The sequence below is a fragment of the Arvicola amphibius genome, chromosome 10 (genome assembly GCF_903992535.2).
Source record: "Arvicola amphibius chromosome 10, mArvAmp1.2, whole genome shotgun sequence".
Lineage (NCBI taxonomy): Eukaryota > Metazoa > Chordata > Mammalia > Rodentia > Cricetidae > Arvicola > Arvicola amphibius.
Genome location: NC_052056.1, coordinates 77138792 through 77150914, shown reverse-complemented (window position 1 = coordinate 77150914; position 12123 = coordinate 77138792). Strand labels below are relative to the sequence as shown.

The 12123-nt window shown below is 43.3% G+C and overlaps 1 protein-coding gene across 1 annotated transcript in view; it reads right to left on the bottom strand.

Annotated features, from left to right (window-relative positions):
- The window catches only part of Pi4ka (phosphatidylinositol 4-kinase alpha), a 134044-nt gene that overhangs the window by 84293 nt on the left and 37628 nt on the right, over positions 1 to 12123 (bottom strand). The window contains exons 5-9 of the mRNA XM_038345205.1: positions 11464 to 11536; positions 10362 to 10621; positions 6893 to 6959; positions 5487 to 5635; positions 2940 to 3005 (exon numbers count right to left, since the gene is read on the bottom strand). Coding sequence (XP_038201133.1) covers positions 2940 to 3005; positions 5487 to 5635; positions 6893 to 6959; positions 10362 to 10621; positions 11464 to 11536 — 615 coding nt within the window. The remainder of the gene's footprint in view (positions 1 to 2939; positions 3006 to 5486; positions 5636 to 6892; positions 6960 to 10361; positions 10622 to 11463; positions 11537 to 12123) is intronic.

The window sequence follows — 12123 nt, the reverse complement described above, 5'->3', positions numbered from 1 at the left end:
ACTCAGAGATTTGACTGCCTTTGTCTCCCAAGTGCTGGGATTAAAGGTGTGAACCTCCACTACCTGGCTTGAACTATTCTTTACCAATGTAATCTGAAATATAGTGCTTGGAAAAACCAAACCCTTAAGACATGGCCTAGTGAGTTATGATGCAGTCCTTAATGTCTAAGTATTACTAACTGAGAGGAGCTGGAGAGGGCATGGGGTGGGAGGGTGTGAGAGCCACCAAGTATTCAGGAGGGCACTGTCAGGAGCTGGTGACCAAGCGCCATCGACAGTCATGACCACCCCTTACCAGTCCCTGTGACACTCTGCTGGGCACAGATGAAGAAATGAGATGGGCAGAGGGAAGAGCAGCTCAAAGGCTGAGCAAGAGTTCAGAGTTGAGATCAACTGAGGGTTTTCAATCCCGTGCCGCATGCCCACTGGACAGCAACAGCACTCACTAGCCACATTCCTCCACATTCCTCAAGTTCTCTAGGCCTAGAAGCTACAGTTTGCTATTGTTTTATGTCTAAGGTCAATATTTACAACTCTTTTTGGGGGATGCAGTTTAAAATAGGGTCTCACTGTGTAGCCCTGGCTCTCCTGGAACTCTGAAAGTAGAGCACACTGGCTGGGACTAAAGGGTACACCACTCCCAGCCATTTAAAACTTTTCTTGTGTTTGTTAGCACAAAACTATTTCTTCAACAGGATATTTATTCTAAAGTCTAAAATTATTAACAAACAAAACTGCCCCAAATCACCCTAGTTCATTCATGGGAAAGAGGGTCCTAGGACTCCAGGTTAAAGCCCTACCGAGCTGGCATTTATTACTCTAGACGATCTGGGTTCAATCTCAGCACCTTTATGGCAAATTTAATTCCAGTTCCAGAGGATCCAATGCCTTTTCCTGGCTTCTACAGGCATCAGACATGCATGTGGTATACAGAAATACATGCAATTGAAAACACTCATACACATAAAAAAAAAAAAAGTCCTAAGGGGGATCTCCAGAAAGCCACAACTCTTCCATAGGACACACACTGACTTAATGACAGGTAGAGTGTAGACCAAACAAGTTTCTAGATCAGTAGTTCTCAACCTGTGGGTCAGACCCCCACCTCTTTGGGGAAATTGAATATCATATATTTATATTGTAATTCATAACAGTAGTAAAATTACAGCTATGAAGTAGCAATAAAATAATTTTCTGGTTGGGGGTCACCACGACATGAGGAACTGTATTAAGGGTCTCAGTGTTAGGAAGGTTAAGAGTCACTGCTGTAAATGTTAGGCCTCAGTTTCCTGGCATACCCTCAGTCATGTATGACCATATACTGACAAAATAAACTGGAGCTGGAGGGATTGCTCAGTGATTAGGAGCACTGAGTGCTCTTCCAGAGGATCCAGGTTCAATTTCCAGCACCCACATGGCAGCTCACGACTATCTGTAACTCCAATTTTAAGGGCAGATTAAAATTTTGGTCTCTGGGAACACTGCATGTACATGGTGTACAGGCATACATGTAAGCACAACAACCATACATATAAAAATATAATTAGCCAGACAGTGGTAGCACACGCCTTTATTCCCAGCACTCAGGAGGCAGAGGCAGGTGGATCTCAAGTGAGTTTAAAACAAGCCTGGTCAACAGAGAGAGACCCCATTACAGATGGTTGTGAGCTACCATGTGGTTGCCGGGAATTGAACTCAGGACCTCCGGAAGAGCAGACAGTGCTCTTAACCACTGAGCCATCTCTCCAGCCCTCCAAATATATTTTTAAAAAGTCCCTCAGGTACATAACATATATATGGCTTCCATGTCCCAGAAAGTACATCTTGCAGCTTTTTTTGGACAGCCAAGGCTACACAGTGAAACTCTGTCTTGAAAAACCAAAAGAAAAAAAGAAAGAAAGAAAAGAAATAATAAAATAAACCTGAAAGGAAAAAGAAAGAAAAGACCACAAACTCAACCAACAGTGAGAGTAAGAGACAGGAGGGTCTCTGTGAGTTCAAGGCCTGACTGCTCTATAAAGGAGCTCCAGGACAGCCAGAGCTACAACAGTGAAACCCTGTCTTGAAAAAACAAAAAACAAAAAAAACCATACCCCCCCAAATAAATAAAAAGCGTGCAAGAGCTAAGACTCAGGTAGACAGTAAAGACCTGCAGCAAAACCAGACTGCAACTTGGAGTTATGACAGTGTGTCCCTTAGTCAGGACTAACCAAGGGCAAACACACACACCACAAACACTAACATCAAAGTTTGCTGATGTCAACTGCAGAGCAGATCTTGGCTCCAAATATATATATATATTTTAAATATTTATTTATTTATTATGTATACAATATTCTGTCTGTGTATATGTCTGCAGGCCAGAAGAGGGCACCAGACCCCATTACAGATGGTTGTGAGCTACCATGTGGTTGCCGGGAATTGAACTCAGGACCTCCGGAAGAGCAGACAGTGCTCTTAACCACTGAGCCATCTCTCCAGCCCTCCAAATATATTTTTAAAAAGTCCCTCAGGTACATAACATATATATGGCTTCCATGTCCCAGAAAGTACATCTTGCAGCTTTGAAAGCAACAAAGAAGCAAGGAAGATAAACTCCAGAAAGACCCAGGCTGACTGCAAGCTTCCCACGTGTGTGACATGGTACATTAGCTAACCCTCATGAACCTCCCGACTGTGAGATGGAGACACCGAGCACCAGTCAGAGGCATGTGCGGTGATGGAATGAGAGGAACCAGGGCAGGCAGCCGGCAGGTGTGCGTGTGTGTGTGTGTGTGTGTGTGTGTGTGTGTGTGTGCGCGCGCGCGCGCACGCGCGCGCTGGCTGGGACTAGGGTAGGAATAAGATGAGCACTTCAACCCTCCTGCAAGCAGTTCTGTTTTCTCTTTGCACATGCTCGTCAGGCTAACTTCGTGGTGATGTCCTCAGAAGGTACTTACTTCCATCACGCTGGCTACAACTCCATCTAAGAATTTGAGAACAGGCTCCTCAACAATCTTCTTCACCTGTTAGAGACAAAAATCACATGATTACTCAGGGAGACAGGAATGCTAGCTTCTCCTACCTAATGACAAATGCATTGCTAGACAAAACCCATAGTAAGGCTGAGGTGGAGCTCAATGGTAAGGAACATGCTTAGCATGCCCAAGATGTTGGGTTCAATCCTCAAAATTCTTAAAAAGAAAAAAGTCAGGGGCCAGAGAGATGAGTAAGTGGTTAAGAGCATTTGTTGCTTTTGCAGAAGATCCAGGTTTGGTTCCCAGTACCACATGGGGGCTCACAACTGCCCATAACTCTAGTTTAAGGGGATCTGATGTCATCTTCTGACTTCCATGGGCACCAAACATGCACATGATGCACATATATATATAGGCGAAACATTTACATGCATAAAATAAATAAATCTAAAAAAAATTTAAAAGAAAAATGAAAAGAACCCCATAAATTTGTAGTGATAAGTGTAATCGAAGTAGCTCAACAACTTATCAACTGAACAACGATCAAGCCATATGCAGAAAATGCCCTTACTATTCTTAGCATCACAAAAACTCCTTTGAGTAAATCAAATATAAAGGAAAAGCACTGTTTTTAGTGGAGACTGAGCCTGCCCCTACCCTGGGTCTGCATAGTCTTCTTCTTTTTTTTTTTTTTTTTTTTTAAAGATTTAAAGATTATATATATAGTGTACTACCTGCACTATGCCTGAGTGCCAGAAGAGGGCCCAGATCTCATTACAGATGGTAGTGAGCAACCATGTGGTTGCTGGGAATTGAACTCAGGACCTCTGGAAGTACAGTCAGTGTTCTTAACCTCTGAGCCATCTCTCCAGCTCTGGATCTACATATTCTTGATATACTCGACACTAGTCTCTTCTGAATGAAAATCTAGGACGCCTCTTGCATGTACTCAGGGTAAGGATTAAATGAAGAAGCCCTACAGAAAGCAGTGGCATGAGTGAATGTGCTCAAAGCCAGAAGCAACTGTCATCCTGTTGCGTTCAGCTGTGCCCCCACACCCTGTAAAAGATCACCCCAGATGGGCTGGCTTATTGTTCACATCAACTCCCCGCAGGCTTGGAGTAGGCACAGGATTCTCCAGAGCACTTGGCAGTGCTGCACAGTGGCCCAGGAAGGGGCTAGAGCATGTAGAGACTGGGAAAGACTGTGGGGACAAGGAGCCCTCACTGGTATTGGGTAAGGCTTTCAAAGTGTGCTGAGTTGGGGGAGGAATGTCCAGACCCTTGTAAGGAACCTCTAACCCCCTACCTAGGCTCCATAGGGGCACCCAATAAATTCACTGGTTCTCCAGAGTGAACTTTGGAGAAATTCTGCCTCAGTTTGTCTTTGGGATCTGGGGGGGAGGGGTTGACACTGCTTTTTTTCTCCCCTAGGATAGGAAGTTTACCCTCCTTCCCTCTGTAATTTGTCTCATTCTATCTATTGTACCTGGGAATAATGGTATAGGCTGAAGACCCGATGCCAAAAATCTGAAATTCCAAACGTTCCAAAATCCAAACTACTTTTACATCAATATGTTGTCCCAAGTGGAAAACTCCACACCTGACAAAATTATTCAAGCCACTGCATAAGCCAGGCACGGCAGGCAGGCCTGTGGTCCACTCGAAGGCCAAGATAGAACGATCTCTTGAGCTCGGAAGTTTGAGTCTGGCCTGAGCAACAGAGCAAAACTGTTTCAAATAAAAGAAAATAAGACTATAAAATAACTGTCTATATGTGTAAGGTGCATGGATATGAAGATTAAAAAGAGAGCAGGAGGGATGGTTCAGAGGTTAAGAGTACTGGTTATTCTTCTAGAGGTCTTGAGTTCAATTCCCAGAAACTACATGGTGGCTCACAACCATCTATAATGGGATCTGATACCCTCTTCTGGTAATCAGATACAGCATTCATATACATAAATAAATCTAGCCAGGTGGTGGTGGCACACACCTTTAGTCTCCAGCACTCAGGAGGCAGAGGTAGGTGGATCTCTGTGAGTTTGAGGCCAACCTGGTCTACAGAATGAGTTCTAGGACAGACTCTAAACTACAGAGAAACCCTGTCTCAAAAAACCAAAATAAACAAAGAAACAAACAAATTAATTAAAAATCATTAGAGGCTCCTTCTGATGGGCCTGGTGGCACAAATCTGCAATCTTAGCTACTTGGGTGACTGAAACAGGAAGAATAAAGTTCAAGGCCTCCCTGGGTAAAATGGCTAAGGCCCTGTTTCAAAATTAAAAGTGTTTTTTGTTTTTAAGTCTAGGAATATAGCTCACTGATAGAGAGGCCCAAGATTCAACCAATACCATGTTAGCCCAGCATAGTGATGCATGCCGTCCTAGTAGTACTAGTACTCGGGAGGTATCGACAGGAGAACTGTGAGTTTAAGGCCAGCCAGAGCTTCATTGCTCTCAAAAGACAAACAGCAGTGAGTCTTCCGCTGCCTGGATTTCCTGCGGTCTATTTACTATCAGAGCTTGCTTACCAAGTTCAAGAGTTCCCGAAGCATTTCCAGTGGAATACTAAACTCCTTATAGGTGATGCCATTGAACAGGGGGGAGACAGAAAAGCTGGAGCTGATGGTGGAGAAGTAATACTCAGGCTCCAAGGCAGTCCCGTCAGGCAGGCAAGAGGCTGTCAGGAGAAAACAGTAAAACAAAAAAGACATGACTGACCCAATAATTCCCCATAACCAACACAGCTGTGCATATTGTTTTTTTCTGCTACTACAATTTTTTTTTAATCTCAGGCTTCTTCGCACTCACAGCCACTCTCTTGCTTCAGTCCCCAAGTGTTGAGATTACAGGAGTGTGCCACAGCTCTCCTTGTTTTTAAGGGAGGGGTTTACTCTGGCCCATATTTTGGGGGTGCAATCCACTACTGCGATGAAAGCATGGCAGGGGGAGCTGTGGCAGCCTGAAGCTTGAGGCTGCTTGATCACATCTGGGTGAACTGGGATGCCAAGAGCTCTCCTTGTACTTCTAGAGATGTGTGTGTGTATCTGCATTTGTGTGTGCGTCCCCGTCCGCATCCCCATGCACATGCACATGGGCACAGCAGCCCATGGAGGCCAGAAGAGAACATCTGCTCCTTAGAGCTGGAGCTTCCGGTGTGAGTCACCCAGTGAAAATGATGGGAACTTAACTCAGGTCTCCCTCTGCTCAGGATGTGAGCTTTCAGCTGCTACTATTCCAGAGTAACGCCTGCCTGCCTGTTGTCATCTTCCTGGCACGACGGTCATGAGTTCACCCTCTAAAACTGTGAGCAAGCCCTCAATTAAATGCTTTCTTTTTCTTTTTTAAATTTTTTAAGATTTGATTTATGTGTATGGTTGCTTTGCAAACATGCACATATGTGCATCATATGTGTGTCCACTGGATCTACTGAAATTGGAATCACAAATAGCTGTGAATTACCATGTTGATACTGGAAAGTGAACTCAGATCCTCTGCAAGAACAGCAAGCACTCTAACTACTGAGCCCCCTCTCCAGCCCCTAAATGCTTTCTTATATAAGTTGCCTTGATCATGGCGTCTCTTCAGTAACAGAACAGTGATGTGACTTACTTTACACCTCTTTGAAAAAGTCACATAAGAATAAATATGGACAAAAAGCAAATAATGGACTAAACCTCTGAAACCATAAGAAAGCCCCAATTAAATGCTTTATTCTATAAGTTATCTTGGTCTCACAGCCAATAGACCAGTAAAACACACACACACACACACACACACACACACACACACACACACACACACACGGTGGGGACATTTTAAAATGAAAACATAAATAAAGCTCACCACTCTAAATGCATGATGACAGAGTCCTCATTTTGCTGGGAACCCGTTATCTGACACTAGGTTAACATTTATGGTCCCAGGAGAAACCTACCTTCAAAGTAGTGAAAGGCAGATCCTCCAGGAGAGCTGGGTGGGGGCATACCACGCTCTGGGCTAACCTGAAAGCCATAAGGTACAGATCAGAAAAAAGAACCTGAAAACCAATCACTCATGGCAGACGCTCTCTGCCAACTGCTGTCCACACTTGAAGTCCAACGTCAGAGCCTTACCTCCTCGCTGAAGTCTACTGATGTCACAGCACTTTTTGCTGTATATTATAACACCAGTAACTATATATCTTATATTTATTTGTTTACTATGTTGAATCTGCCTCCCACCTTCTTTTGGGGAGAAAGTCTTGCAATGGTCAGACTGGAGCTTGCTATGCAGACCAGGCTGACCTCTGCTTCCTGAGTGTTAGGACTAAAGGTGTGCACCCCACACCCAGCTTGAGCTGAATTTTTCTTAATGTTTTGTGTTCTCTTTTTCCCAAGAGTCACACTCCATGCAAACATACATACATGCACACGTCCATGCATGTAGGGTTTTTGAGGAAAATGGTGTTTACAGAACTGCAGGGTCTTATATGTATGAGGCAAAAACTCATTCCTCAGAATGATATACTATTTTCTTAAAAAATGAAGTAGCATCTTGCTATGTAGCCCAATCTGCCTCAAACTCATGATTCTCTACTTGAACTTGTTGGGTACTGGGACTGCAGGTAAGTGCTACTAAGACCATTGCAATTATACACTTCCTTATTTTCAAAAAAATAACACCTTTTGTTTGTTTTCAAGACAGGGTTTCTCTGTAGCTTTGGAGCCTGACCTGGAACTAGCTCTTATAGACCGGGCTAGCCTTGAACTCAGAGATCCACCTGCCTCTGCTGAGTACTGGGATTAAAGGTGCATGCCACTACCACCTGGCCAATTTTTAAAATTTTTATTCATGATTTCTATGTGTAGGTGAGTGTCCGTCTGAGTTTAGTTGCAACACACATGCAGAGGAGCTCTTGGAATCCAAAAGAAAAGGCCAGAATTCCAGAAACTGAGAGTTAAGGGGTTGTGAGTCGTCTGATGTAGGTGCTAGAAGCTGAACCCAGGTCATACGCAAGAATAGTAAACACTGTTAACTTTTGAGCCCCAATTATATATTTTTTGCTGGTGTGTGTGTGCATGTACATGTATGTTTCATACAAGTGCACTTTTGTATATGTGGAGGTTGGAGAACAACCCTGGGCTATCTGCTGGAAAGACATCCATTTTCTTTGAGACAAGGTCTTTCACTGGCTTAAAGCTTACCAATTAAGCTAGACTGGCTAGCCAGCCAGCACAGGGATCCCCATGCTAGGCTCACAAGACACACGGCAAACACTCAGCATTTTTCCTGAGTTGTGGGGACTGAACTCAGTTCCAATGCTTGCAAAGCACACACTTTACAAACCAGCCATTGCCCCAGCTCTCAATTACATGCTATTTTTAATTTCAATCTTAATTTTTATTACATTTTTTATTTCATTATTCCATATGAGTATTTTGTCTGTATGTATATCCATCTGTGTACCACATATGTGCCTGGTGTCCCCAGAGGCTAGAAGAGGAACTAGAGTTAAAGATGGGTGTGCACTACAATGTGGGTGCTGGGAGTCCTTCAATTACATACTTCTTACAGGCAACAACTGCCTCAGAATAAAGTCTGAGAAGGGTGATGTAGTTTAGTTGGCAAACGACTGGTCTACCACATAGGAAGCCCTCGGTTTAATTCTCTGGTGACTATTCTTGGTTGTCAACTCAACTACATCTGGAATCAACTACAACCCAAGAGGTTGGATACATTCGAAAGGGATTTGTTTTGTTTTGTTTTTAAGACAGAGTTTCTCTGTGTAGCTTTGGCTGTCCTAGAACTTTGAAGATCAGGTGGGCCTTGAACTCAGAGATCTACCTGCCTCTGCCTCCTGAGTGCTGGGATTAAAGGCAGTGCTCTTAACCCATTGGGATTTTTATTTCTTAATTAAATCATTTGAAATGGAAGACTCACTTTTAATACAGATCTTATGAGGTGGGATGATTCACCTTTAATCTGGGCCATACTTTCTGGTGGCAGCCTATTTGAGGACATGGTAGAAGGAGGCTTGCTTTCTTTGCCTGCCTGTTCTCACTCTTGCTAGCAAGGCTATTCCTTCACTGGCATTACAGCCTACTTCTTTAGGGTTCTGGTGTATACTGAAGACAAGCTGAGACATCCAGCCTCATAGACTGAAAACCTACTTGATTCTTGGACCTTCTATTGGTAAATAGTCACTAGTTGGACCACAGCCTGTAAGCTATTCTAATAAATATGAACATAGATTCATCTATATATGAACATAGAGTCATTCTATCTGTTCTGTTCCTTTAGAGAACCCTAACACAAATCCCTAGTACTACATATGGTGGCAATATGTAATCCTGGCACTAGGGTGATAGAAACAAGAGGATCAAGTTCAAGGCCATTCTCAGCTCTAGAGCAACTTTGAGGCAAGCTTGGGCTAAATGTCTGAAAAATAAAACAAACCAAAACAAACAAAACCCCACCAGAAACAGAGTATGGCAACAAAGCATTTCACAACTATGAAATCACTGACAAACATAAAAAGGAGGCTGGCACAGCAGCACTCTCCTTTGTTCTCAGCACTAAGGAGGCATAGTCAGAAATGTGAGTTTGAGGCCAGCATGTATGTAGTAAGATCCTCTTAAAAAACAACTTGTCTTCCAGTTGAGAGATGGCTCAGTGGTTAAGAGCACTGCCTATGTATCCAGAGGTCCCGAGTTTGATTCCTGGCAGCCACAGGGTGACTCATGGCCATGTGTCATGAGTCTGGCGCCCTCTTGTGGCCCATCGGAAAAAAACCAAAAAAACCAACTTGTCTTGCATGTGTAAAACCTTAGGAATTAATCTCTGGTACAACGATAAATATGTAATTTTAAAAATCCAGGTGTGCTGGTGCATCCTTGGAATCCTAGCACTGAGGAGGCTGAGGCAGGAGGATCAGTGGTTGAGGCCATTCTAGTCTGCAGGGTAAGTCCCTAAACAAATCTTAAAAATGGGACTGGGTAGTGGTGGCACACTCCTTTACTCCCAGCACTGGGGAGGCAGAGGCAGAGGGATCTCAGTGAGTGCAAGGCCAGCCTGGTCTACAGAGTAAGTTCTGGGATAGGCTCCAAAGCCACACAAAAAAATCCTGTCTCACAAAAACTAAACAAAACTACAACAAAAAAGGGGATTAGCAAGCTTGGTGGCTCACATCTGTAATCCTAGTACTCAAGAGGGTGAAGAGGGAGGGCCACGAGTTCTCAGCCATCTGGGTCACATAGTGAGTTCTAGAAAGATCCTGTCTCGAACACAGAAAAAAAGGGGTAAATCTTTTTTTTTAAATAACAAGAGAACTCTAATGAGAACCTCAAACTATACACAAGTGTTTCTTTGCATGAACATTTACTAAAGCTCTTCCCTCTGAGCACTCCCCTGGCACCCAGCCCCACCTGAGAAATGCTGGACACACTGCTGGTCTTCCTCTTCAGTGTGCCCTCCTGACACACAGTTAGCAGATTGCTGGGTAGGATGGAGCGGAAGTCATTAAAGGAACGCCTTCGGACACCTTCTAGCTCCTCTGGGATTCTCAGGGAATGAGGAGGGATTTTGGGAAAGAGCTTTGAGAGGAGAGATTCTTCTGAGTTGCTGTACCGTCCAAATGATCTGGAGATTCCTATCAGGCATGGGATTGCATACTTGCAAAGGTATTCTAGAAAATCAAGTGAGAGTTATAACACAAGAGTTACTTATGATAGCCACACTGCAACAACTTGTACCACTAGCTAACATTTTACCAAGTATTCCTGACAACTGTGAAGGCTGAGAACAAGCCATAGTTCCAGGGTTAATCCAAGGGTTAACTGACGACATTTTCAGTCTGTCATGACCAGGAATGTCAGATTGTATCTCTATCACATCTGCTTTCCTTGGGAGGTCTTGATCGATCCATGGTACATCCCAATCAGTAATATAGTTGGGTCATGCTTAGATATGTGACCACTCCAGATTACATTGGTTGCCCTATTACACTCTGGGAAAAGTGACCTGTAGAAGTCAACTACCCCCATATTATATCGAGCAAAATGAAGACTCAGAAGGATAAAGTTACTTGTCAAGGATACTTGGCATTTGTATACAGAACTATGCTCGTAACCCCATGTGGCCTCTCAGTATACTAGCAGACAAATGTAATCTAATGGAAAAGTTTCTATTCATCAGGTGTATACAAAGAATAAACCAACAAAACAAAGAAACAGAAAACAAATAAGGGAAGGGAAAGGAGAGGCCAGTGAGATGACTCAGTGGGTAGAAGTCCTACCCTTGCAATCCCATGAACTGAGTTCCACTCCTGGATCCCATGGTAGAGGAGAGAACTGACTCCCAAAAGTTAGTTGTCTTTTGACCACACATATGCACACCTTTGAGCCTGAGTACGTACACACACACACACACACACACACACACACACACACACACCACATTATACGCAGATTCAAATAATAAAATTTTAAAAATTGAAAATAAAATAGTCTAGAGGATTTCTAATCATACCTTTTTCTTGAATTTCCAAGGCCTGGCACATTCCCAAAAGGACATGCATAACCTGCAAGAGTGCCTCTAAAATCTGTAACAGTCAAGGGTACAAAACAAACCCATTAACAAAACTATTATTACAAAATTCAGTCAAAATTTGAAGGCATGTTAGACATTATCTTGACCAACCCTATCCATTTCCCCACAATAGCTGTGCCAGGGGCTAGCTGCTAACCTCACAGACAAGCTTCTTCTAAGCCTGGACCAGCACTGTCTTCCTAGGACTTGTACCCACTGCTCTGGGCCATTATTCCTTCGCTTTCTCTAAAAAGGTCTTCAAATCATCTTTTCCTAGTTAAAAGGGCTTCGTTCTTTTCAGCTTCACTCTGCATGATCATAATTCTTCATGACTCCATGTCATCTGCTCACCACTGTACAACAGACTCACTTCTTTACATTTCCCATGAAGTGTGGGACTCAGAACACACACATGAATACTCACCCAGACTAATCCACATTCGCGGGAGTCTACACTTCTTTGTGGTAGCCACTAGCTTTTAGGTTTTTTTTTTTTGTGAACACTTCACATTGTTGGCTACATAAAACATTTAAATAATTGTCTTCACACATGCTGGCCTTTGCTTTTCTTTCTACACGTTGTTCTTAAGCTATGTTTTT